The sequence below is a fragment of the Antechinus flavipes genome, chromosome 3 (assembly GCF_016432865.1).
Source record: "Antechinus flavipes isolate AdamAnt ecotype Samford, QLD, Australia chromosome 3, AdamAnt_v2, whole genome shotgun sequence".
In the NCBI taxonomy this organism is placed as follows: Eukaryota; Metazoa; Chordata; class Mammalia; order Dasyuromorphia; family Dasyuridae; genus Antechinus; species Antechinus flavipes.
The window spans coordinates 600,152,392-600,178,283 of NC_067400.1; the positions used below are offsets into that span (position 1 = coordinate 600,152,392).

The 25,892-nt window shown below is 44.2% G+C and overlaps 2 protein-coding genes across 2 annotated transcripts in view; one reads left to right on the forward strand and one right to left on the reverse strand.

Moving 5' to 3' along the window:
• On the reverse strand, positions 1–13,081 carry TAS1R1 (taste 1 receptor member 1). The gene is made up of 8 exons (XM_051990848.1): positions 12,857–13,081; positions 12,461–12,798; positions 10,130–10,255; positions 8,405–8,711; positions 3,920–4,678; positions 3,226–3,438; positions 2,760–2,880; positions 1–1,645 (listed from the first exon to the last, which is right to left on the reverse strand). Exons 1-8 carry the CDS (start codon positions 13,079–13,081, stop codon positions 714–716), a joined length of 3,021 nt encoding a protein of 1,006 aa, XP_051846808.1. The 3' UTR covers positions 1–713.
• The window catches only part of NOL9 (nucleolar protein 9), a 25,402-nt gene continuing 11,837 nt past the window's right edge, over positions 12,328–25,892 (forward strand). The window contains exons 1-6 of the mRNA XM_051988677.1: positions 12,328–13,643; positions 15,826–16,045; positions 16,667–16,794; positions 22,923–23,061; positions 23,192–23,288; positions 25,261–25,358. Of these exons, the coding sequence (XP_051844637.1) occupies positions 13,080–13,643; positions 15,826–16,045; positions 16,667–16,794; positions 22,923–23,061; positions 23,192–23,288; positions 25,261–25,358 (1,246 nt within the window). The 5' untranslated portion in view covers positions 12,328–13,079. The remainder of the gene's footprint in view (positions 13,644–15,825; positions 16,046–16,666; positions 16,795–22,922; positions 23,062–23,191; positions 23,289–25,260; positions 25,359–25,892) is intronic.

Genomic DNA, 25,892 nt, shown 5'->3' on the forward strand with positions numbered 1-25,892 from the left:
ATTTGGAGTAGGCAAAGTCCTCCTTGGTTTTAGATCCTATTACTTAAAAGGGTAGCATATCAGGAAGAGCACCAGAGTCAGAGAATCAGGCTTTGAGTTCCTATTCCTACCACATAACTGTAACTTTGGGCAAATAACTCTGGGCCTCAGTTTCCTCATTTGTAAAAATGATGGCATACTGGAAGAGCTCATGTATTCCAGTTCTAAGTCCATTTATTAGCCCATTTGTTAACTCAAAGCCAGAGTTCCACCCAAGTGTTCCAAGATCCCTTCCAGCTCTAAATCCTAAAGTGCAGTGGAAGTTGATAGAAAGAAATTTAGGCTTAATGTCTGGCAAAACTTCCAAAGGATTAAAGCTATTTCGAATTTGAACAGATTATCTCTTCAGATAAAGAATTCTTTATTAAAACTGGATGTCTTCAAGTAGAGATTGAAAAAAATGCCTGAGGAGACACTTTGATTAGGTGTGGATTGGATTTTATAGCTCTTGAGCATCAATCTGACGGTGGAGCTGTGCTGAAGAGCTATGATTTGGACTAGCCTCTGAACTTCCAGCTCAGATTCTGTGATTATAACTACCAAAGTTCAGGAGAAAAGAATATGTCGGTAGAGACTTCTCATTTCCTCATCCCATTCCTCTACCCAACCCAGAGTATCCATCCATCCATCCATCCATTCATCCATGCATTCTCTCCCCGCCTAAGCTGCAGCCCTCAGGAGGAGTTGCAGCGCTGTGTGTAATCTTGGATAGAGGCCTGGAAATACTCCGTAGTGTTGAGGTCTGGGCGGCAGAGGATGACATAGCACTTGGGGAGGAAGTAGCCGCTGAAAACACCGCTGAGGCTGCTCATGATGACCAACGCGTTGATGGCTGGCAGGTATTTACCCTGGTAGACACTGAAAGTGGTAACCAGGCCGATCCAGGAAATAAAGTAGAGGAGCAGGCTGAAGGTGATGCATTTGGCCTCGTTGTAGTTCTCGGGCAGATCCTTGCCCAGATAGCTCCAGGTGAAACAGCTGATGGAGAGCAGCCAGGTGTAGAGAATGCTCAGCATATAGCCCGGAGAGCCAGCCCTGGAACACTCCAGCACCACCAGCTCGGGGAACCTGTTATATTCCTTGGTGGGCCAGGGGGTCCAGGCCACCAGCCACGTGATACATATGAGCAGCTGGATAGTCGAACTTGTCGCCACAAAGATGCCGGGTCCATGGTTCTGCACCCAGGAATGATAGAGGGTGGGCTTCTTGGCTGACAACTTGAAGATGAAGACCAGCTGGAAGGAGCGAATGGTTAAGCAAGATAGGAAAACGGCAAAGCCCAGAGCAAAGAGAGATTGCTGTAGCAGGCAGGTGAGTGCTGTGGGCTCCCCAAGGAAGCAGTAGGGGCTGCAGCCGGCACCTGCCAAGGAGCCCAGCATGAGGAAGCACATCCTGCCCCCCGCCGATCTCACCACAGGAGTGTCCAGGTGCCAGGCAAACAGGCTGGCCACCCCTGCCAACAGGAGGAGCAGCAGGGTGTTAGCCCCCATGAGCACCAAGGAGACTGGATGGTGCCAGGGAAGGAACTCAACGGTGCGGTTGAAGCAGGTCTGGCTGCCCTCCGGGGACCATTCATCTTTCTGACATGGCTGGCAAGTGTACTGATCTGGAAGGAAGGAAAAGAATCCTGAGCAGAGACCCCATCATCAAAGCCAAAGACAGCAGGAAAGTTTACATGGAAGGCCTGAGGCCTGGGAGATCCAAGGCCTGCCTCATACCCTGAGGGTTTCCTGTGGAATAGTTTTGGCAGCCAGCAGCTGGGGGTTTAGCTCTCAAGGCTTCCATTATTCAACTTCTATTACTGGCTGTGTGCAAAGCACTGGGCAGATTAGGGGAGAAACGGTAGAAATGGGGTTCTATGCTTGGAATTGTCTCAGCGGGCTCCCAGAGGAGATGAAAGCTCTCGCATGTCCCTTTCTATGACCTTCATAGGGCCACACACACACATATCCTAGAGACCCTTCTACAGTACTTGGGCTATCTGCTGTCCTTGCTACTGAGCTCAGTTATTTTGTGGGCTCCAGTGTATCCCCCTTTTTTCCTCTGAATGGCCAAATTCATTTTTACTACTTCAAAAAGGAAGATGATTTTCTTTTTCCTCTCCAATATTTTCATTAATCGTACCTTTCTGACTTAGGATTCAGTAGTTTCTCTATGTCTGAGTATGTAAGAACAGAAAGGAATATGCAGCAAGAATATTCTGAGAGAAATATACGAAACTCCAACCTAAAACTGGGCACTTTAATCACCAAGATTGCCAGTATATGGTACACAGTTAATAAATGCTTGTTGATTGATTGATCTTGACTATGGTCTACTATATAAATTCTCTTTGAATAGTGTAGATCTGCCAAGATTTTGTCTACTGGGAGGATTCTATTTGTTTCTTGGCAGAGGACAAAAATCTGCCTTTTGCAGGGTAGGTCAGAGAGTACATAACTATGGCCTCCTCAGGGGGTATGTTTCTAGAAGTAGGGCCTTTATGAAGGAATGGGAAAGGAAACCAATTTTAATGAAGTGGGAATGAGATAGAAGCTATAGCTACACACTGAGCCTCTGTTCTACCTTTTCTGATGAGAATAACTGCTTTGCAAACTACATAAATGTCTGTGGTTATTTTAGGTGACATAAAAGCCTGCTAAGATTTGGCTGTGTTGGTTTCTGGGACTGGGGACAGAACTGTGAGGAAGCAGGCAGGCTTCGGGAAGGCGGACACTCACCACTTTGGTTGAGGAAGGTCCCAGCTGTGCAGAGTATACATTCAAAGCAGCAGTGGTGCAGTCCCACTATCCTCCGGGCCGCTCCTGCTTGACACTCCTCAGAGCACACTGATCGAGGCACCTGGATCCAACCAGAGACATCCCACGTTCAGCCTGGAGGAGGCCACAGCCAAAGGATGGGGGTGGGAAGGAGGGACCTTAAAAGGCTCAGGAAGCCAGGCCACAGGGACAGATGTTAGAGCCTCAACGTTCCTGGATAATTCCCTTTCGATTTTCCCAGCAGAGGTAGAGAAGAGTTGTGTCCTCCAACCCCTCACGATCTGGCATGCTGAGAATTTGTAAGTATAGTTCCCTTCCTGACACCCTCCTCCCCCCAGTCACCCTTAAATTCTGGATAGTGACTGCTTTATCAGAGAGTGGACTGGCCACCGGCTGTCCCATTGTGATTTCCAAAGGGGCTCGTTACCTGGTTTTTTTCTTGGTGCCAGAGGATTTTAGTCCCATCTATTTCCAAGCGATCTGGGTACCATGTGGAAGCTCCAATGACTTTGAAGGTCCAATTAGGGCCATTCCAGTCCCATGTAATAATATCATAGCCACTGACCGGATCTCCATATTTATTGAAGGACACAGTATTTCCGTGCAGTATGAAATTCACCTTCTTGATCTCCTCCAGCAGCTGCAATATATAGCAACTATATGTCCCAACCACAGACTGTACAGAGCTTCCCTTAAATACCTGATCTGAACAAAATCAAAGAATTCAAGATAAGAGCTGTCTAAAATGAGGGGAAACAGGGCAGCTGGTGGTGGGGTGGGAGGTAGTGGATAGAGCACTCCCTGGAGTTGGGAGGATCTGGGTTCAAATGTGACTTCAGATGCTTACTAGCCTTGTGGCCCTGGACAAGTCCCTACATCCGACTGCCTCCTTGAGTCCAGGTGCTTTACCCTTCCTAGTGAGCCGGGTTAGGTATAGGGGGCTCCCCTGTTCAGGCTTTTACCCCTGAATTTCACTTTCAGGCAGCCAGGGACATGACAGAGAGGAGGAGAATGAGAAGCTGGGGGGAGAAAGAATTTTCCTAAGGGGATTTGCCTTTGAGTCCCTGAATGATGGGAGAATGAATTTCCAGAACAGTGCTTTGTGGAGGCAAAGCTCTCACCTGCCAAGGATAGATCCTGCCTGTGGCACAGACCCCTGAAGGGCAGCCCAGGAGCTGGTGTAGCCCGCGGGCCACGGCATACACGGCAGTGTAGACGCTGTAGGCTGCATTCATAGAAGAGGAGCTCAGCTCAGAGGTGATATCTGCTGTGAAAGGCAGGTGCTGATTGCAGATGTGATGGTCCCCATTCTGGGCAGGCTCAGCTGCTGACTCTGAGGCCTTCTTGGCCCGGATGTAAGCCTCTTCAAACGCTGTCAAGCCGAGGATCTGCCGCTGCCGGATTGCGACGCCAATCACCGTCCCAATCCTTGAAACGCCGGGCACCTGGGTGATGTAAGTGGAGATGGACCAGGCTTCCGTGCCCAGCCACACTTTGTTGGTCACGTTCCGTAGCACCACGGCCTTAAAGAAGACGTGGGCCAGCCCTTTGTCGCAGAAGACCACCACCACCGTCGTGCCTGAGTTGGTGATGGAGAGCATCATATCCTGCATCACGCCGTCATCAGGTTGGGCTGAAATGGGCACAAAATCCTTATAGGCGATGCAGATTTTCTGTTCGGTGGTCAAGTCCTCCAGCAACTGCAGCCCAAGCCAGCCATAGTCATTATCGCTGCCGATCGCCGAGATCCAGGACCACCCGAACTCCTTCAGCAGCATCACTATCGTGTGAACTTGGTGCTTGTCACTCGGGATGGTGCGCAGGAAGGAGGGGTACTTCCACTTGTCGCTGAACATCATGCTGGTCGCTCCGTAGCTGATCTGTGGGGTGCAGGCCAGTCCGTCAAGGACCAAAGATTAAGCTCTGCGCTAGCTTCCGGGTGCACCGAGACAGAAGTAAAACCTCTCAGATTTACCTTTGAGGTGGAGACTGGGAGGCTTTACATGTGGACACACACACACACACGTGTATACAAAACAGAACTATAAGAAGTTTGGGGAAGGGAGAAATCAGGGAAGGCTGGAAGGCCTCCGAACAGAGGCACAGAGGAGGGAGATGGAGAAGTAGAAGGTTGATTTAATTGTACGGCTGGGTAGATGAAGGGCAGCATTATATAATAGATCTGGAAAAGTAAGTTGAACTGGCTGCAAAGGATTTAAAATGCCAAGCAGAGGAGTTAACATTTGAGCCAAAGGGTAATCAGAAAAAGTGGTAGCTGGAGCATCGGCCTGAGAGGAAGACTTTAGTTTAAATCCTACCTCAGACCTGTGAGCAGTGTGACCCTAAGCCAGTCATTTACCTCTGTGTGCTTTCAGTCCCTTTTTTGTAAAGTGAGACTGACCTCTAAGATCTCCTCTGCTTCTAAATCCGTGATTCATGACCTTCTGAGGTCTATGTTCAGCTCTCTGCTCTAGAAATATCCCTGTAGTGGTTATATTTAGAAAGGGCTGGGCTGGGGAGAGATTTGAGCCAGAGAGAAAAAAGAACAAGTTTGTGGAGTGATTCAGGCCCGCACTAACATGAGTGAGGAGACAGAAGGGAGCATGTGGGACAGTGAAGGCTGTGTGCATTTATGAAGTGCTGGCTATATAACTTATGGCACAGTGCTAAGTATGGGGAGATGACCAAACAGAGAGTCAGCCCCTGATCTGAGGGCATTCACAATTTAATCAAGAAGGCAACATGTTAAGAGTTATGTAGAAACAAGACAGAGACAGGATGAGTTGGAACTAATTGACAGAGAGAAGGCCCTAACATTAAAGAGAATAAGAAAATCCCTCAAAACATCTTCACAGTTAAAGGTTCTGATAAAGGCTTCATTTCCAAAATACATAGAGAACTGACTCAAATTTATAAGAAATAAAGCCATTCTCCAATTGATAAATGGTCAAAGGATATGAACAGACAATTTTCAGAGGATGAAATTGAAACTATTACCACTCATATGAAAGAGTGTTCCAAATCACTATTGATCAGAGGAATGCAAATTAAGACAACTCTGAGATACCACTACACACCTGTCAGATTGGCTAAGATGACAGGAAAAAATAATGATGAATGTTGGAGGGGATGCGGGAAAACTGGGACACTGATGCACTGTTGGTGGAACTGTGAACGAATCCAACCATTCTGGAGAGCAATCTGGAATTATGCCCAAAAAGTTATCAAACTGTGCATACCCTTTGATCCAGCAGTGTTTCTATTGGGCTTATACCCCAAAGAAATACTAAAGAAGGGAAAGGGACCTGTATATGCCAAAATGTTTGTAGCAGCCCTGTTTGTAGTGGCTAAAAACTGGAAATTGAATGGATGCCCATCAATTGGAGAATGGCTGGGTAAATTGTGGTATATGAATGTTATAGAATATTATTGTTCTGTAAGAAATGACCAGCAGGATGAATACAGAGAGGACTGGAGAGACTTACATGAACTGATGCTAAGTGAAATGATCAGAACCAGAAGATCACTTTACACTTCGATAACGATATTGTATGAGGATGTATTCTGATGGAAGTGGATTTCTTTGACAAAGATTCAGTTTCAATTGATAAATGATGGACAGAAGCAGCTACACCCAAAGAAAGAACACTGGGAAACGAATGTGAACTATTTGCATTTTTGTTTTTCTTTCCGAGTTGTTTTTACCTTCTGAATCCAATTCTCCCTGTGCAACAAGAGAACTGCTCAGTTCTGCAAACATATATTGTATCTAGGATATACTGCAACATATCTATCATATATAGGACTGCTTGCCATCTAGGGGAGGGGGTGGAGGGAGGGAGGGGAAAAATCAGAACAGAAGCGAGTGCAAGGGATAATGTTGTAAAAAAATTACCCTGGCATGGATTCTGTCAATATAAAGTTATTATAAAATAAAATAAAATATTAAAAAAAAAAGAAAATCCCTCTTGTAGATGATAGAGTTTTATCTGAGACTTGGAAGAAGCCAGAGAGGGATTGGAGATGGATAGGAGAGAGAGCATTTTAGGGAGAGATTGTCTTGTGGAAGGAACAACAAAGAGATCAGTGTCACTGGGTCCCAGAGTACAAAGGGTAAAAAGACTGGCCAGAAGATGCCCATCAATTGGAGAATGGCTGAATAAATTGTGATATATAAATAATATGGAATATTATTGTTCAGTAAGGAATGACCAGCAGGATGATTTCAGAAAGGCCTGGAGAGACTTACACGAACTGATGCTGAGTGAAATGAGCAGGACCAGGAGATCATTATTTACTTCAACAACAATACTATATGATGACCAATTCTGATGGACGTGGGTCTCTTCAGCAATAAGATGAACCAAATCAGTTCTAATGGAGCAGTAATGAACTGAACCAGCTACACCCAGAGAAAGAACTCTGGGAGATGACTAAGAACCATTACATAGAATTCCCAATCCCTATATTTTTGCCCACCTGCATTTTTTATTTCCTTCACAGGCTAATTGCACAATATTTCAGAGTCCGATTCTTTTTGTACAGCAAAATAATAGTTTGGTCATGTATACTTATTCTGTATTTAATTTATACTCTAATATGTTTAACATGTATTGGTCATCCTGTCATCTAGGGGAGGGGATGGGGGAAAGGAGGGGAAAAATTGGAACAAAAGGTTTGGCAATTGTCAATGCTGTAAAATTACCCATGCATATAACTTGTAAATAAAAAGCTATTAGAATTAAAAACAACAACAACAACAACAACAACAACAAAACAACAAAAAAAGAAGACTGGCCAGGTTAAGAACTCTTAAAAAAAGGGAAAAGATGGGGATGAGTAGGAATACAATAAGTATTGTAGGTCTGGGCCAAGGAAAAAAACATAGAGAAACACTGAAGTTGGGATGGCAGTAGTCTCAAGAGAATTATGAAAACTCAGAAGAGGGAGACATTTGGAAGAAAGATATTCAGAAGGAAAGGGTGATCACTAGTGTCAAATGTTGCAGAGTGGTCAAGAAGGATGAGAACCGAGGAAAAAATCCTTAGCCTTGGCAATTAAGAGATCCACTGGCAGCTTAGAAGAGAGTAGTTTGAGTTGTGAGGAGGTCAACCTTCAGGTCCCAAAGAGTATAGAAAAGAACGAGAGGAAGGAAATAGAGGGGATAAATGTAGGCACCTTTTTTGGAACAGTTTGGTCGAGAAAAAGGGGAGAGAGAGAGGACAATAAAGGAGACATTTTTGAAGATAGGGGAGACTTGGACAGTTTTGCAGGCAGGAGGGAATGAGAAAAAAGTCTGGGAGGCAATTTACTAAAGAAGATGAAATGGATGGGATTTAGGAGGCATGAAGGAGGGTTAGCATGGTCAAAGAGAAAAGCCACTTATTTGACATTTGCCTGTAAAGGAGAGGATAGTTAATGGTATCAAGATGACATGAAATATAAAAGACAAAGAGGAAGTTTGTGTAAACCAGACAAAACCAAAAATCGCCAGTCACTGGCTAAATCCCCAAATGACCCCAAAATAGAGTGGTACACACTAATGGCCCCTATAAATCCTTAACTTAGGGTTGGCCTGGACAGAGATCCAAAAGGTTCCAGCTTACCTGGGGGACCAAGAATGTGCTCAGTAAGGATGCAGACACAGAGGTCAGCTCGGTGTTATCTGGCCCGATCACTGCCACCGCCTTGGGGTAATAGCTGAAGAAGTTTTCAGGAATTCTGATGCGATTGCTGCTCTGCTGAGAGAGAATGCTCAGTGTGGCGTACACATTCGCAGACTTTGAGCATGCATCGTAGAGCTCGTAGCCCAGGGTGATATTGGGAAGCAGAGAGCTGGAGTTGTTGATTTCCTCTATGGCATACCTCATGGCCTGGAAGAGGTGGTAGCCATGTTGATTGAAGCCATTGGACCTATTGGAAAAGCAGATTCAGAGAGAAAAGGTCATCGACAACCCAAGTACCCTCCAGGATGTCTCTTCCAATTACAGTGTGGTCTTGAACCTACAGAATGGAATATCTAACACTTGTATTTTACACTGAGGTTTGCAAGGTGCTGTATGAGATTATCTCATCTGATTCAGGTTTTCATGTTTCCTTGAAGGTTTGTGATATGGATATGCTATTATCCCCATTTTACAGGTTTTCTTACTTGAGGCTCAGGGAGGTCATGTAACTTGCCAGGAAGTGTCTGGGACAGGACTGGAACTTAGTTCTGACTCTAAGGTAAGTCTTCCATTCACAGCACCATCTGCTCTATAATCTTTGGCCTCTCAGCAACTGGCAATAGCAACTCCCTTATTGTGAGAGTGATTAGTCTATTGGAAGCAGAGGTTAGAGAGAAGGCTATAGGAGTCTGGAAGGCCTGATTCCAAGTCTCAGCTCTGACACATGGGATGGTGGGCAAGCCAATGAACCTCTCCTTGCTCTAGACATGTTCTAAAACTTAGTGGAAGAGAAAGTAAGTTAGTAGAGGAAGTTTCCTCATATGGGAGATCCAAAGAGGAATGAGGTCACAAGTCTAGTCACTGCCTGTTATTCTGTTTCTATAAACTTGACTTTTACATCCCTTTGCAGAAAGGTGAATCTGGCCACGTGATGTCAGGAAAAGTTTTCACACTAGTCAGGGGTATGATGGGCTATTTTGGAAGTATAGTCCTTGTCAATGGAGGTCTTTAAGAAGAGAACATTTGTTTAGTAGCCTGGAGTGAGGTTCCTTTTTGGGTATAGTTTGGACTAATTGACTCCCGAGACCCTTCCCACTCTAAAATTCTGAGAGGAGGACGAAAACAAGCATTTTTAAAGCACCTAGTGCTAGGCACTGTGCTAAGCCCTTTACTCTCACAACAACCCTGGCAGGTAGGGGCAATAATCTCCATTTTGCAAATGAGGAACCTGAGACAGATATTAAATAATCTGTCCAAGATCCTACTGAGACATCCTAGTGTCTGAACCGGCATTTGATTTCAGGCTTCTCTTGAGGAGTCTAATTGGGAAAGACAAAAGAGGTGGAGCCTAAAATTCAACAGAGATGCCAGAACAAAATAAGAAAATGATAAGGGCAGAGGGAAAAGAGTAAAAGATAGATGAGGATGGGTGAGCATCCCAAGAAAGGATTCCCCCAGATTCCCAAAAACCTTTCTCAATGGAGATCTTGGCAATAGAGAATGGCGTAAAGGGAAGCTGGTTCAGATGAAGGTCCTAATCCAGCAAAACTCTAGAGACAAGGAATTAGCAAGTTAGCTTCCACCTGAGTAGATTGCACCATGGAAGCCATCAGTGCTTCTCAGTAGATGGCTTCCATGAGGTTGGGGTTCAAATGCCTCACTTACCTCTCACATAGAGTTACCTCAGGTTTGAGTCTGACTTCATCATAGACAGAGTGGATGGGGAACAGTCCTGCGATGATATGGTCACCAGGCATCTTGAAGTCGGAAAGGGCCTTTATTTTTTGAAAGCTGAAGAGGCAGGAAATGAAAAGAGGCAGGGAGACAAAGTGAAATTTAAAAGGGATCATACTGTCCAGATGGAGAATCTCTTTTTTTCCACTTCAGTGTCAGAGGTACTCCCTCTCTGGAAGCTCAGGACTACTGAATGAGGCAGAATCTGGAGCTCTCCCCTCATCCTCCTCAATTTTATGCTTTGGAAAGGGGCGGGTTTTGGATATGATACAAAACCCAACACCAGCAGCTAAAATGTTCGAGTTGGACTTCCTGGCTTGCGGTTCTGCACAGGAACCCAAGGGATGCTCTTGGGGCAAATGAGGGGATGAATAGTCCTTGCCTCAAACAGGTGGCCTCCATTGCTTCTCATTTGACAATTGTGGATTTTAGATCAGGAAGGGTGTGGTAGAGTTTTTGTTGTACCATACTTTTGCTAAACCCTAGGAGGCTGCATTAAAGGAAGCTATTTGTATAATTTAGTTGGGGGGGAGGTCTATCCTACTGTATATTGGCACTAGAGCAACTGATCCTTCCCTGACCAATTTCCCAAGGCAGGTCTTGATTGCTTTGTTCTGCACGTCTTTTTTGCACTTTGTTGGAAATAAGGGAAGGAGTTCGGGGAGACATCTTGGAGTGAGAAGGGCAGTATGTTATCATGGAGATGACAATGAACTTGGAGAAGGGAAGACTTGGGGTCAAATGTCAAAGTCTCTTAAAAAGTCTTTCTCTGTCTCAGTTTTTTCATTTGTAAAAATCAAGGGGTTGATTTTAGCCTTAAAGGTCCCTCACTCAGAGCTTTAAATCCATATTGTCTTCAGTCATTCCCAACTCTTCTTGACCCATTTGGGGTTTTCTTGGCAGAGATACTGGAGTGGTTGGCCATTTCCTTCTTCAGTTTATTTCACAGATGAGGAAACTGAGGCAAACAGGATGAAGTGGCTTGGCCATAGTCACACAGCAAATAAATGACTTGAGGCTGAATTTGAACTGAAGAAGCTTCCCGACTCCAGGGCTCATACCCTGTACACTATGGCGCCCCCTAGTCGCACAATTATATAATTCTTTGAATTATTGAATTCCTCAATCTGTGAACTAATTTTTTAATGTTTTCATAACTATTTCAATATAACTAGTTTCTTTTGTATATTCTGTATATTCTATTTTATGCATTTAAAAGCCTTATTCTAAGAGTCCACAGGCATTATCATTCAGTCAAAGGGATCCATGACCTCCTCAAATGAAGAATCCCTGCCTTCCCCTGTGTTACCCATCCATCACTTTGAATGCATGTTTGAGCACTTTTGGGGAAGCATCTGTGTTAAGTTTGTCTGATTTCAAGATCAGTGTATTATCCACTAAAGCATATGTCTGTCTTTGTATAAATTATCTGTGCATGTGTCATAGTCCCTTACTCTACTGTAGGTTCCGTTATTTCTTACCTAATTTTTATTATCCTCAAATCCAAACTCAGTTCAACCTTGATTCAATGACTAAATCCTACCCATCAATTCTATCTGCAGAACACAGGATCTATTTCTTCTTCTTGACACCTCTTCTTCACTAGGAAGTCTTTGCAGCCTCCTTGACAAGCTGGGTGGGTCCCCTAAATGGTCTTTGGCTCCTTCGGGCCTCAGATATATTGATCTTAGATTGACTGGGAAGTCAGGAAAAGGTGTCAAATTTCCCACCCCACTTTCTACAAAGGAATTCTAGCATGGGGTAATGCTAGGGGAGCAGGGGAGTGGACTTTAGGACATAAAGCTTGATGAACTGGTAGCTGCTACCAAAATTTTTATGGAGACATTTGTTCTTGAAACTCTTTGAAACTCAAATTCTGTTTGTTCTGAGGTATTCAATACATGATGGGAAAACCAGAAGGGCAGAACTGTGCATAAAAGCTCAGATTTATGTAGTACTTCCCCCCCCCCCCTCCCCATCTCATTTGATCCTCATACAAACGTTGGTAGTTAGGGAGAGGGAATTGATGTGAGATTTAGGCACTTGTCCAAAGACCCACAATTTGTGACATAAACTGGACTCCTCTCACCTGAAAAGCTGATTAAAAAATACTCAAACTCTTAGTGGGCAAAGGCAATAAACATTTATTAAGCACCTTCTGTATGCCAAACTTTTCCCTCGTTTGATCCTCACAACAGCTTTGGGAAGCAAGTGCTTTTATTATCCCCATTTACAGATAGAGAAACTGAGGCAGGCATTCACCAAATGCCCTTCTTGTCCAAGGTCAGCGCGCTGCTGGTGGCAGGATTTGCACCTGAGTGTTTCTGGAAGCTCCATCCCGATGCAGTCTTTGGTAGTGGGGTGGGGTGGGCTGGCTGAGGGTCCGCACAAGTTGGGGCCCCGGCTTCGGGGACTTGGGTGGTCAATGTCCGCCCCTGTTCTGACAGGCCCAGTTTCCTCTGGGAGCCTTGGTCTGGGCCTCCAAGCAAACCCAGGCTCGACTCGGGGAGGGCACCGGCAAGGGGAGGGGCGGCAAACACGGGGTCCGTTCCAGTTTTCCATGCTCGCCGCCCCGGGAGTCCCCCGGATTCCTCCTTAGGCTATAAGACAAATGTATGCAAATCAAGGCATGCAAAGGAGCGCCTGCTTTGGTTCCACCGGTTCGGGGGCGGGCGCGACCGCCAGGTGGTAGACCCCTTCCGGAGGCGAGGGAGGGGAGCGAAGGGAGGGCCTGCACTGCGCCAGCGGTCCGCGCGAGGGCGCTCGCGGGTCCCGACGCTTCCGTTCCCATGACGTCCTCGGGCGCGGAGGAGGAAGAAGCCCAGCCAGTTCTCGCGAGAGGCGCCAAGGGAACGGAGCGGCGGGAGCCGGCGGACGCGGCATGGCTGATGTGATGGTCTACAGCAAGGAGTGCACCAGCCGCCTAGGCTGGACGCGCCTCCGCCGGGCCCGTTCCCCGCTGGGCGTGGGCCGCCGGGCGCGGCGGCGGGCCCGCTCCTTAACGGTCGGGAACCAGCGGCGGCTGCGGCTGCGACTTCAGCAGGCCGAGGCGAACGGCGTGGCCTGGCTCGATGATGAGGACGCGGCGGACGCCGTGGTAGTGGGAAGCGAGTGGAGCGCCCGGGACAAGAAGGCGAAGAGGAAGAAGGAGCGGCGGCGGGAGCGCGCCGAGCGGGAGCGCGAGCGCCGGGAGCGCGAGGAACAGTTGCTGGAACGTGAGCTAGAGGAGCGTCAATGGAGGCAGCTGCGGCAGCTGCGCGAGCTACAAACGCAGAGGGAGCGCGATGAGGCCGCGGAGGAGAGCGTGGCTCCCGCCCCCCCGCCGGGGCCGTTGGCGGGCGGCGACTCCGAGGGGCCCGAAGAACCCCCCCGGGCTCCCGGCCCGGGAGAGCCCTTGGTGGTGCGGAGCAAGGGCGGCCTCCTAGTGCTGCTGAGCCACACGCAGGTCAGCCCCGGGGAAACTGAGGCCCGTGGGCCAGTGACTCCGCCCCACTCACGGCGAGTTATGGGGGGGGAGGTGGGTTCTAATTGGCGTGACGGAAACAGCTCCCTGCCCCTGACGTCAGCACCGCCCCTTCTCACGGAAGGGAAACTGACTGGAGAATGGAGACCCTCGGTCTTCCCCTTCCTCTTATCTCCCTCACCACCACCACCCCCTCTCCGCCCCGGGAGGTCGCGCGGGTCTGAGCCACCCTCCTTCCCGGCCCGGGGCGCGTTGTCCGAGCCACGCCCCTTAATTTAGAGATGACCGGTTAAGTGGAGCCGATCTCCGAGTCCCTTCCGGAGCCTGGGCTGCCCGCCCTGGAGGGAAACAGTGTTCTCACCCGTCTGAAATAGAAGAGCTTGACAAAGAAGGGATACAAGTTGTAGCACCACGAGCATTGTGGGAGCCTGAAGCCTGCGTTTGCACGTGGCCTCTGCTACTCGGGGCCTGCGGCTCCACCTCTCCCAGGCTCCGCATCCGAATCAGGGTTGGGTTGCCTGGCCGTGTAAATGGGTGAATCCATGGCCAAGGAGGCCTTCCAAGCTGGGGTCTTCTATGTTTGGGGAATGATTGTTGGCATGGAAAGGGAATGGGCTTAAGTGATGAACCGATCACAGTTTTTAAGTTGGAAGGGATTTTGGCCCGACCACAGCATTTTATAGAAACGAAAGCCAAAGACCCAGATGCTGAGGGATTGGCTTGTTCAAATTTATAGATCATTGCGTGGCGTCTAGAACTATGGGGTTTGGTTCAGACCTCTTGATGTTACACCATGCTGGCTTCCTTTCTGATGCTCAAGTTTCAAATTTATGATCTGAACTCGAAGGCCTACTTTTGACAAGTTTGTTTAGCGTTGGCAAGAGCGGCTCTGCTTTAGCTGGTTGGATTTTTTTTTAAACTAGTGGCTAACGGAACTTCATGTGGATGTCGCTTTTCCCTAGAGGATGAGTATATTGGATGAGTGAGTCTTTTGTTGGTGCCTCTTCACAGTCCCATTGGCCACGGTGAAAGATGTCTTCACTGGCTGTAGAGGCATAACCTGGGAGATTAATGAAATAGGGAGCGCTGTCTTAGAGCAAAGCTTGGTCTACCTACTTTTAAAAGTTTGCATTACTTTCAGTATAACTAATTTCCTTTATAACCCTTTGCATTTTGTGCATTTTGAAAGCAGCCTCTAGGTTTCAACAGATTTCCAAAGGGATCCATGCCACAGAAAAGTGAAGGAACACTATCTTAGAGACTATAACAAGCAGCCCTTCCCTGAAAGGTCAGAGTGGAAAGAACCCCTCATTTAGAGTAAGAAGATTTGGAACCAAAAAACTAGTTTGCCTATCCACCATTTGTGACCTTGGTCTGGGAATGGATGAGTCGGTAAATCAAAAGTTGTTAAACTCTGAACTGAGACTACAAATAGAAAAATCAGGGATCTCCCTGCTCTCAGAGCTTTCCTCTTGTAAAAGAATGTTCAGGGGCTGATGGAAAGTCTGGAAGTGTCTAAGAGCATTAGGGTACAGAGCAGCAAGGCCAAAGACCCATTAAATTAAGATCTGGGCATAGAGGTAGCCCAGGGACCAGGGACCTTATATTTTTTTTCAGGAAACAGAGTTGTTGACTCGCATCTCATTCAAGTCCTGTGAACGATTCAGCAGGTGGGGAAAGGTGATTTCTGGTCCATAGAAAGCCATTAATAAATGCTTGTTGGTGAGCTACTTTTCCTCCTCTTGCCTTCCTGCCCACTGGCCAACCAGAATGGATTCTGGGAAGGCTTGGAGGAGGATACAAGGAAGAGAAAAGGGATGGTTCCCCATGTTAACTTTTTGAGCTTAATTTCTCATCTTTATAATGAGGTGAATAGAGTAGAGGAAGAATTCTTAACCCTAGAGTGGCCTAGAAAAGCTTATTCATCCTTTTTCTGGAGAATTTATAAAATGGAATACTTAGGATTCACAAAGGAAACCTATCCATAAAATTTTTTTTTTAAGTTCACAGACTCTAGATTAAAATGATCCCACGTCCTTATTTTCTTGGTGTTTAGAAATTATGACACGATGGTAAATGAGTTCCTCAGAATTTTGTAATTATTTGATCATTGGTCTCCAGATATGTAAACTTTAATTTTTTTTGTTCTTTTCTTTCCCACTAGACTTTTACCTTCACTGGGAAGTGTCGGATGACCTGTCTTTATGGCCGAGTACAGGTGTTTGGTTTTATCATCAGCCAGGGCCAGCCAGCCTATGACCTTTATTCTCCCCTCACCAACTGTGCCCTGACTATTGAAGCAATTAGGTACGTGGTGCCAGAGAAAAGCCTGAAGGATATGAAACTGGAAGTCCGAGCGTTGATCAAAGATCATCTTTTTTCAGGTAATTAAAAGATCTGGAGAATGATCACTATTCATTCCTCAAATTTGAGATGGGCATTTATATAGATAGATAGGATATTGTTCTGGGCACTGAAGGATCCAGAGTTAAGTAAGATAGAGCCTCTGCCCTCTTGATCCTTAGCATGGAGATGAGAGGCAGAGAGGACACCCGGGTCATAGCTGCAGATATGAGTGATAGGCCCTGTGATATGATAAATGCCTCAAAGTCTGGAACTTGTGTTCAGAGAAGGGAGAGAGCATAGTTGTTGAGGAGGTGGACCAGGGCTCCAGGCCATCATAGGTAAAGGATACCTATGAGGGAATAGGAGATGAGCAGCAAACAGCTTGTAGGCTGGGAAAAGAGATGGCAGTCATACTTGGGAGTCCGAAGGAGCAGACTGGGCTAAGTTGGCAGGGAGGGGTGGATGAATTAAAGAGAAGAGAAGAGTAGAAGGCTGGGCTGAAGGCTCTTGTAATAGTCCATACATTAGGAGATAGGGCAGATGAACTAGTTTTTCTCTCTAAGATGGAGGTGATCAAGTTTGGAAAATGGCACCATAGCAGTTTTCACCATGTGGATGAATTACAACTTCTGAAGTAATTTGCTTTGTTCTTTTTGCAGCTAACGCATTTCATGTGTTGAAACAGTTTTCTCCTATGTGTTCCATTGTTCTTCTCGAAAGTCTGGAGACCCGTGCTATAGACTTCATCCTGAGCTACTCACCTTTTTCTCACCTTTTCTCGGGAAAGGTAGTATCCTTCATACTTTTTGTAGACGTGGCCTGGTAGAGCCAGCCTCGCTCAGAAAGCTCTGTCATCTTCTGAGAGATGCTTATGAGCTGACTCTTGTGAAGAAATAGCTGACTGGACTGATCTCAGTGATTTAGTAGAGTTGGGTGGACAAGACATTGAATGGACAGGCTTTTAGAGGAGTTTGATCACTCTACCTGGCTTTTCTCTCTGTCTTCTTTGCTAGCTCTTCATACTTTAAACTTGGGGGACTCCAGGGCTTGGTCCTGAGCCAATTTACTGCAGACCCCTGTGGCAGTCACTCTAGTGAAAAATTTGAGTCCCTTCTCATAACACTGTTTTTAAATACATGAAGTAAAATATAGAAGATTACAAAGGAAGCCAATGATATCTAGATGTAGTCATCAGAATATTATAGAAACATACCCCAGATGCTCCATGACATCTTGCTTTGTGGTCTCATCAGTTCAGTTGTCATTTCTGTGCTGCTGGCATAGTCTTAGTTTCTCTGAGCTCACCTCACCTGTGGCTTTGGGATGTTTTGAATTAGATTTCCCAACAACATTTCAAACTCAGTACAGAACTCATTTTTTTAAATTTTATTTTGTCTTTTCCCCAGTTTCACATTAAAAATGACTTTTTTTGGGGGGAGAAGTTATAGGTGTACATTCTTCCCTCTCTCCCATATTTCCTTACGGAACTCAGTCTTTTTTTTTTTAATGTGGCATATTTTAAAATAGCTTTTTATTTTCCAAAATAGACTCAAAGATAGTTTTCAGTATTTCACCCTTGACAAATCTTCTGTTCCATTTCTCTTGCCCCTCCTCTCCTAGACAGTAAGTAATCTAACATAGATTAATCACGTGCAGTTCGTCTAAACATTTCTATATTTATCATGCTGCACAAGAAAAATCAGATTAAAAAAAAAAACCAAGCAAACAACAATGGCGACCAAAAGTGAAAATACTATGTTGTGATTCACATTCAGTTCTGACAGTCCTTTCTGGATGCAGATAGCTCTCTTGATCACAAGAGATTACAATATTAGCATTGGCCTGCATCATCTTTCTGTTGAAAAGAGCCATATCCTTCAGAGTTGATCATCGTATAATCTTGTTGCCATGAATAATGTTCTCTTGGTTCTACTCACTGCACTTAGCATCAGTTCACGTAGGTCTCTCCAGGCCTCTTTGAAATCACACTGATTGTTTGTTATAGAGCATTCATATACCATAACTTACTCAGCCATTCTCCAACTGATGGACATCTACTCAGTTTGTAGTTCCTTGTCATTACAAAAAGGGCTGCCACAAACGTTTTTCACATGTGGCTCCTTTACCCTTTTTTAAGATCTCTTTGAGATACAGCCCAGTAGAGATATTGCTGGATCAAAGGATATGCACAGTTTTATAGCCTTTTGGGCATAATTCCAAATTATTCTCCACAATAGTTGGGTCACTTCACCACTCCCACCAGCAATGTTTTAGTGCCCCACTGGTCTCACATCTATTCAACATTTATCATTATCTCTTCCTCTCATCTTAGCCAGTCTGAGGCATGTGGAATAGTACATTCAGAGTTCTCTTAATTTGCATTTCTCTTGAAATCAGTAGTGATTTAGAGCATTTTTTATATGACTAGAAATATTTGTAATTTCTGTACAAAAATTGTTAATATCCTTTAACCATTTATCAGTTGGAGAAAGGCTTGCATTTTAAATTTGAATTAATTCTTTATTCATTTTAGAAATGGAGGCTTTATCAGAGCCCTTGGATGTAAAAATTTTTTCTCAGTTTCCGGCTTCCCTTCTAATTTTGGCTGCATTGGTTTTATTTGTTAAAAACCTTTTTAATTTAATATAATCAAAATTATCCATTTTGCTTTTCATAATATTATCTAGTTCTTTGGTCATAAATTCCTTTCTTCTCCAAAATCTGAGAGTTAAAGGATTCTTTCTCCTGATTCGCTTATAAATATCACACTTTTATATCTTAAATCATGAACCCATTTCGACCTTTTCTTGGTATAGGGTGTTAGGTATTGATCAATGCCTAGTTTCTGCCATATTGTTTTCCAGTTTTCCCACCAATTTTTGTCAAATTGTGGGCAGAACTCATTCTTGTTTTGTTTTTTTTTAAGCTTTTTATTTACAAAATATATGCATGGGTAATTTTTCAACATCAACCCTTGCAAAACCCATTCCAAATTTTCTCCTCCTTTCCCCAATCCTTTCCATGTACATGTTAAATATCCAATATATGTATACATATTTATACAGTTATCTTGCTGCACAAGAAAAATCAGATCTAGAAAGAAAAAAACCTGAGAAGGAAAACAAAAATGCAAGCAAACAATAATAGAAAGAGTGAAAATGTTAATTTGTGATCCACACTCATCTCCCATAGTCCTCACTCTGGATGTAGATGGCTCTCTTCATTACTGAATAATTGGAACTGGTTTAAATCATCTCATTGTTGAGAAGAGCCATGTCCATCAGAATTGATCATCGTATAGTCTTCTTGTTGCTTTGTACAATGATCTCCTGGTTCTGCTCATTTCACTCAGCATCAGTTCATATAAGCCTCTCCAGACCTCTCTGAAATTGTTGGTTGTTTCTTACAGAATGGTAATATTCCATAACATTCATATATAATAACTTATTCAGCCATTTTCCAACTGGTGGGCATCCACTAAGTTTCTAGTTTCTTAAACTACAAAGAGGGCTGCCACAAACATTTTTGCACATACAGGTCCCTTTCCTCCCTTTAAGAACTTCCTGGTTTATAGGCCCAATAGAACCACTGCTGGGTCAAAGGGTATGCGCAGTTTGATAAATCTTTGAGCAAAGTTCCAAACAGCTCTCCAGAATGGTTGGATCCATTCACAGTTCTACCAACAATGTATCAGTGTCCCAGTTTTCCTGCATTCCCTCCAACATTTGTCATTATTTTTTGCTGTTATTTTAGCCAATCTGAGAGGTGTGTATTGGTATCTCAGAGTTGTCTTAATTTGCATTTCTCTAATCAATAGTGATTTGGAACATCTTTTCAATGGTAGCTTCAATTTCTTCATCTGAAAATTGTCTGTTCATATCTTTTATTTATCAATTGGAGAATGGCTTGATTTCTTATAAATTAGAGTCAATTCTCTATATATTTTGGAAATGAGGCCTTTATCAGAACCTTTGAATGTAAACATGTGTTTCCAGTTTATTGCTTCCCTAGCAGAACTTATTTTTGATCCTCCCTTCTTCTGAATCTCCCTCTTGGTACCTGCTGGACCAGCATCCTCATAGTTACTCGGGCTCATGAGTCTGACTCTCACTGCCCAGATCCTTCCTGGTGCAGGCCAGGCCTCATTGCCTGTACCTTCTGGTCGGCCTCAGTCTCTCTCCCCACTCTAATCCATCTTTCACTTGGCGGCCAAAGTAAGGTTTTGAAAGCACAGGAATAAGTCAACCCCAACTCGTGGCTTATCACCTATAGGATAGAATATCCTCAAAAATATCAGCTCTTTTCTGAGCTGGCTCCTTCCCTCCCTAGCCGCCTTGCTATGTGCCAGGTGTTGTACTGAGCACTAGAAGTACAAATGAAAGCCAAAAGGAGCCCAGGCTCTGCCTTCAGGGAGCTTATGTTCCCACTGGAGGAAGGCAAGACATGAAAGGGAGCTGAAAAGCTGAGGAGGGCAATGAAGAAGGAAACCTGGCTAACTTGGGTTTGTCCTTAAATAGAATTTCCAGGCACAGCCGACTGGTCAGGGAAAGGGTGAAAAAGGAGAATAAAGGAGGGAGAGGAAAGAAGCAAGTGGTTTTGAAATGTTAGTGCTTTACAGAGTACAGTTTTTATTCCTGTTCTACAATTGAGGAAACTGGAGCAGGTGGAGGTGATATGTTTTCCCCAGACTTAGCCGGGTAGTAAGTAAGCATATAAGATTGTATGTGAACTCCTGACCCCAGGCCCAGCAATTATTATCAATTACCAATTATTATAATCAATTACCAATTATTATCCACTGCAGTACCTTCTCTCAGGGTAAAAAGGCTCCTGGAGAAAGAAGTTCAGACCTTGGAGGGCTTTTTGCCTGGCTGCCTCTCCTTCCACGTGCCTTGTACACTTTTCTTCCTCATCTCTATCCCCTGCTTTCCTTCAAGATTCAGCTCAAGTTCCACCTTATGAGGGATCTTTTTCTCTGAGATCACAATCATCCATTTATATGTCTTGTATGTAAAATATTTTATGTTGTTTTTTGAGGTCAGCTATTGTTTTTGTCTTCCATTGTGTCCTCGGCACTTCTCACAGTGCAAATAGTTTCTGAGACTGGTTTGTTCATTTCTTCATGGTCCTCTTCTGTAGAAAGCTAGCATTGGTGCCGGGAAGTTTGTACCCCTCCTGGCCCTGGCCAGTCACCTCTTCACTGTCTGCCTCAGCAGAAAGGGAGCTTCTTTATCCAGGGGAGTCACCAGGTCAGGCCCTCCCTTTGGCTTTTTTTTCCTTTTGTTTTCATTACCTCATTTTGTTCCTTCTGGTCCATGTATGTTTGTTCTTTATTTCTCTTTGCTGTCTTCCCAAGTTTTTCATTGACAGTGTAGCTTTTTAGAATCTTCCTCGTTAGTACCTTTGGGTACTTGGTCTCCAGTTAAAAGTTTAATGAGTAAAAAACCAACATCTGTAATGCTAAAGTTCTTGAGTTTTTACAATTCCTGTCCTCAAAGCCTCTGAAGGAGGCCAAGCCTGGCCCTTGATGCTTTCTGTTCTTCCCACTCTTACTGGCTAGCCTGCCTCTCTTCAACTTCCACCTTGACTGTCCTTGGCACCTTATTACTATACTTGTTTTCCCTTCCAGCTTAGCATCTCTGTTCCATCAGAACACTTTTGTCATTGAGGGTCTGTGTCCACTAAACTTTAGCATTTTAATGTTCCCTATGATTCGAATTCATCCTGTAGAAGCCCCTGGCCCACCTTTTCCTTATGGTTCACATCATTCTCTGTGACAACCACGCTAGCACCCCAGACACCCCAGAATCAGCTGGAGGCAAAAGTCCCTAGTCTTTATTCTTGGTCTTAGACACAGGATTGAACAGGATGGAAGCAGAATCTCCGCAACCGCCTTCTGCCTCGTCTACCACCAAAGAGTGACTCTGGCTAGTCTTACTCCACCCCCTAGTCCCTCCTACAATCCTCTGTATACACCGGTCATTGAGCCAGCACCAATAGTGGAAAGAACCATTTTCCAAGCATATGCCCATAGAGTATTGTCCAATCAGTAGTTAACCTCAAGTGCTCAGCTGTCCGGACTTCAGTGCATTGACTCAGTAGTTTCAGCCCTCTATAATTCTCTAGAGAGGATCTCTGCAAAGAACTGTCAGTCATGGAGTATTTGCTCTACCCTGGGTGCTGCTAAGTCCAAATGTAATCAACGAAGCAACCAGTAGCCAAAAGTTTGCATTTTAACAATGAGCTAGATAAGGATGTACAGAATAAATTTAAAGAAAATAACTACATGTAAATACGAAGTAATTGATGGTAGGAGGAAACACTCTCAGGAGCAGAGAGATGGTTGTGCTTGAACTGTAATTTGAAGGAAGAGAAGGAATGATTTTTAGTCATAGAAGGAAGCCAGCAAAGATTGGTAAGTGATAATAAGACAATGTCAGGATGTTGCCTTTGGGAGAATTTTCTATCATCCTTTTAAAATGCACACTTTCATTCTTTCCTCTGGGGGTAACTCTAAAAAGAAGAAATTGTAAGCCAGTGGAGGCTATAATTCATTTATAACAGTGATGCTTAGGAGACCATTGGACAGCCTCTTAAGAGGTTTTTTATCTGAATTCTCTATTTTTGAGGTTTGTGATATATAAAGATACATACCATAGGCATATGTGCATACACATATCTATGTGTTTGTTGTATTTAATTTGAGAAGATTAGGATTCCTAGAAAATGAATTTCACAGTCAGTAGGAACTCAGGCTGAGGTTGAGTAGAACTAGCAAGATGAGGGAGATGTGAGAAAGATGACAAGGAAAAAGCTAAGAAAGGCTGAGAATACAATGAAAAGTTATTTGTTTCTGTGATACTTGGCATTTTGCGTTTCAGACTCTTTTTAAAAGTTGAAATTGTTCATCTTTAGAAACAGGCGGTGTCCTCCTACAATCTGGAGCAGTTAACCATGTCTTCTATCGGCATTAAGAAATGTGAGGAGGAAAGTGGCTTTCACTTGTCTGAGAGTAGCAGTTCAGCCATAGAAGAGTTAATCTCTGCTTGTTGTGGTAAGGAACTGACATACTTTTACTCTCTTCCTAAATTAAAGCTTAATTTTAGGCCACCAGAGACTGGAGAAGACTCCTATGAAAAAGTTTGCCACATTGAAGAATTTGGTGTGTTTTGTTTCCCTTCCAGAGGAATTTGATGGCTGCCCTATCATCTTGGCTTGTGGGCCAAAGTGCATTGGCAAGTCCACCTTTAATAGATACCTGATTAACCAGCTGCTGAACTGGTGAGTGCATTCCTGGGCCTTGATTTGCCACTCTTCCCCCCAGCCGTGCAATTGATCCCAAGTCATCTTACATGCACACTGAATCCCAACCTCTCTCAGTGCAAATGGCTACCACATTTTGCTGAGGATTTAAAGTGCCTCCCCTCGCCCTGCCTTGGAAACAATAGCATTTGAGTATGAGGACTGATACATTTAGGTGATAAGAGTAGGTTTGAGACTGTGAAAGAATGCTGTGTTGAAATCTCTCTCCTTTTTTCCCCCCCAACTCTTAGTCAGATAACCTTAGACATTGCCTAGGGTTCCAATAAAAAGTTGGGACTTCTAAAGTTCCTTTCTTATACTAAATCTATGGTTCTTTGCTACCCTGGTTGTAGGTTAAGGATGATTCTGTCCCACTGTTGGTCTTCCCATCCCCACTAGTCCTTGGAGGCAGAACTCTGTGTTTTATTTTTTCCCCCCAGCTCTTTGGCAGAGTTTCAGTGCGTTTAGGTCCCCTGCCTTTGGCGACTGGCTGCCCTGGTGGAGTATGGATTCCATTCACACCTTTTCTTTCTTGTTGCTTATGCCCTTATACAACCGAAAATCTGTAGGACCCTGTCCTCAGCAGGGAGGGGGCTTCTCTTCAGTCTTAGAGCAGGACTTTTTGGTCCCCCTGTTATGACTGGCCTAATAGGTTTTGCACAAATGCTCATCTAATGAATGGAGACAGCAGGAATAAGTTTAGGGATAATCAGAGCTGCAAAATGATTGTGAGGAAGACTCAAACAATTCTTGGAATAAAAAAAAATTATTTTTTTAAAATAATTTTTGGAATATAGGCTGTGTGATGGGAGGGAGGCAAGGGAGAGTGAACTAGGGCAAGCTGGACTTGATCTGGGAGTGCTCTTGATCTTTAGAAGCATTACCCTCAATTCAGGGTAATTTCAATGGACTTGTGGTAGCCATTTGCACTCAGACAGGTCGGGACTCAGTGTGCATCAAAGCGTAGTGTTTTCACTTTTTTTGGTAATGTTTACTTGCTTGGTTTTTTTCTCTCATTTCCCCCCATTTTGATCTGAGTTTTCTTGTGCAATGTGATAAATGTGGAAATATGTTTAGAAGTTGGTTGGTTGCCCTTCGTTCTCGAAGGAGACTACAAGGACATCACTATGTTATTGTTGAGTTTTCTAGTATGTCTGACTATGACTGGTCAGACCGATCAAGCTTGAAATGCTCTGCCATAAATCTAACACAAATAGTCCACATGAACATTTGGGAGCTTCTCTAACTCTGCACAACTCATGTTTCCTTTGGTCTAATTCAACTCTGCTTTGCTCATAGAGCCAAGCACCTTTTCTGATGAGGGCATGCCATGCTGGGTGGTCCTATGCCAGTATCTCCCATGTCAATCGATTCTAAAGTTCTTAAGAGAAACCTTGAGAGTGTCCTTGTATTGCTTTTTCTGATCACCTAATGAGCACTTGCTCTGTGTGTGTTCTCTATAAAATATTTTTTTTTGTCAAATGTACATTTGGCAGTTGAACTGGTCAACCCAATGGAATTGTGCTTTCTGCAGTAGAGTTGGAATGCCTGGCAGTTTAGTTTAAGAAAGATCCTCAGTGACCACTATCTTATCCTGCCACAGATGATCTTCCTAAGACAATTCAAATGGAAGCGATTTAATTTCCTGGCACTTTGAAATTGAATGTTTTGAAAGATTGGACATGTTTATTAACCTCTATTGGATTGCTTGCTGTGTAGGGGGAGATTGCTTGCTGTGTAGGGGGAGGAGGGAAGTGGGAAGGGAGGGAGAAAAATTTGTAATGCAAGGTTTTGCAAGAGTGAATGTATCACACTACTGCTGCTCTCAAAAGTCAATATTTTGTCTTTGGCATGTAGCACTGAAGAGTTAATATGCTATGTAGAATTAATAAGAATTGCATTGATCCTTTCAAAATGGTGATGATTTTCTTTCTCTTTAATTTTCCCCCAGTATTCCCTGTGTCGACTTTTTGGATTGTGACTTAGGACAGACAGAATTCACTCCTCCTGGTTGTGTTTCTTTGTCTAATGTTACAGACCCTATTTTTGGTATGTATTTAAGTACTCATTTAAAGGCTTTCTTGCCATGACTTCTCTGCTATTACTGTCCCTTCATTTTCATCAAACCATTCAGATGCTTTCATGCTGGGCATCTCCTTGTCCTAGTTCTAGTCATTTCTGTGACCCGATGTACGTCCTGTTTGTCCCATGTTGATCTGTACCTATAGCTTCCTTCAGGGCCTGGCTCAAACTATACCTCCAAAAAGGCTGGCTCTTTACTATCTTTCCCCTCTTCTTTCATAGCATTTAGACAGATATTTTATGTTCTACTGTTTTTGTATGTTCATATGTCATTTTGTTAGAGTCTTGGTTTTTTCAGGGATATGTCTTCAACATTTGGTGTGCACCCAAATCTCTGATCCCAGGTCTATGTGTATGAGAGTTGCTTAATAAATAAAAGTGGAAAGAGTGAATGCAAATTTATTTTGGTTGGGAGTGGAGTTTAAGGTCATGTCCCCAGGAGGTCAGCTAACATGCAGGTGCTCCTGTGCTTTTCACCTATCCTCAGCACACAGGCCTATT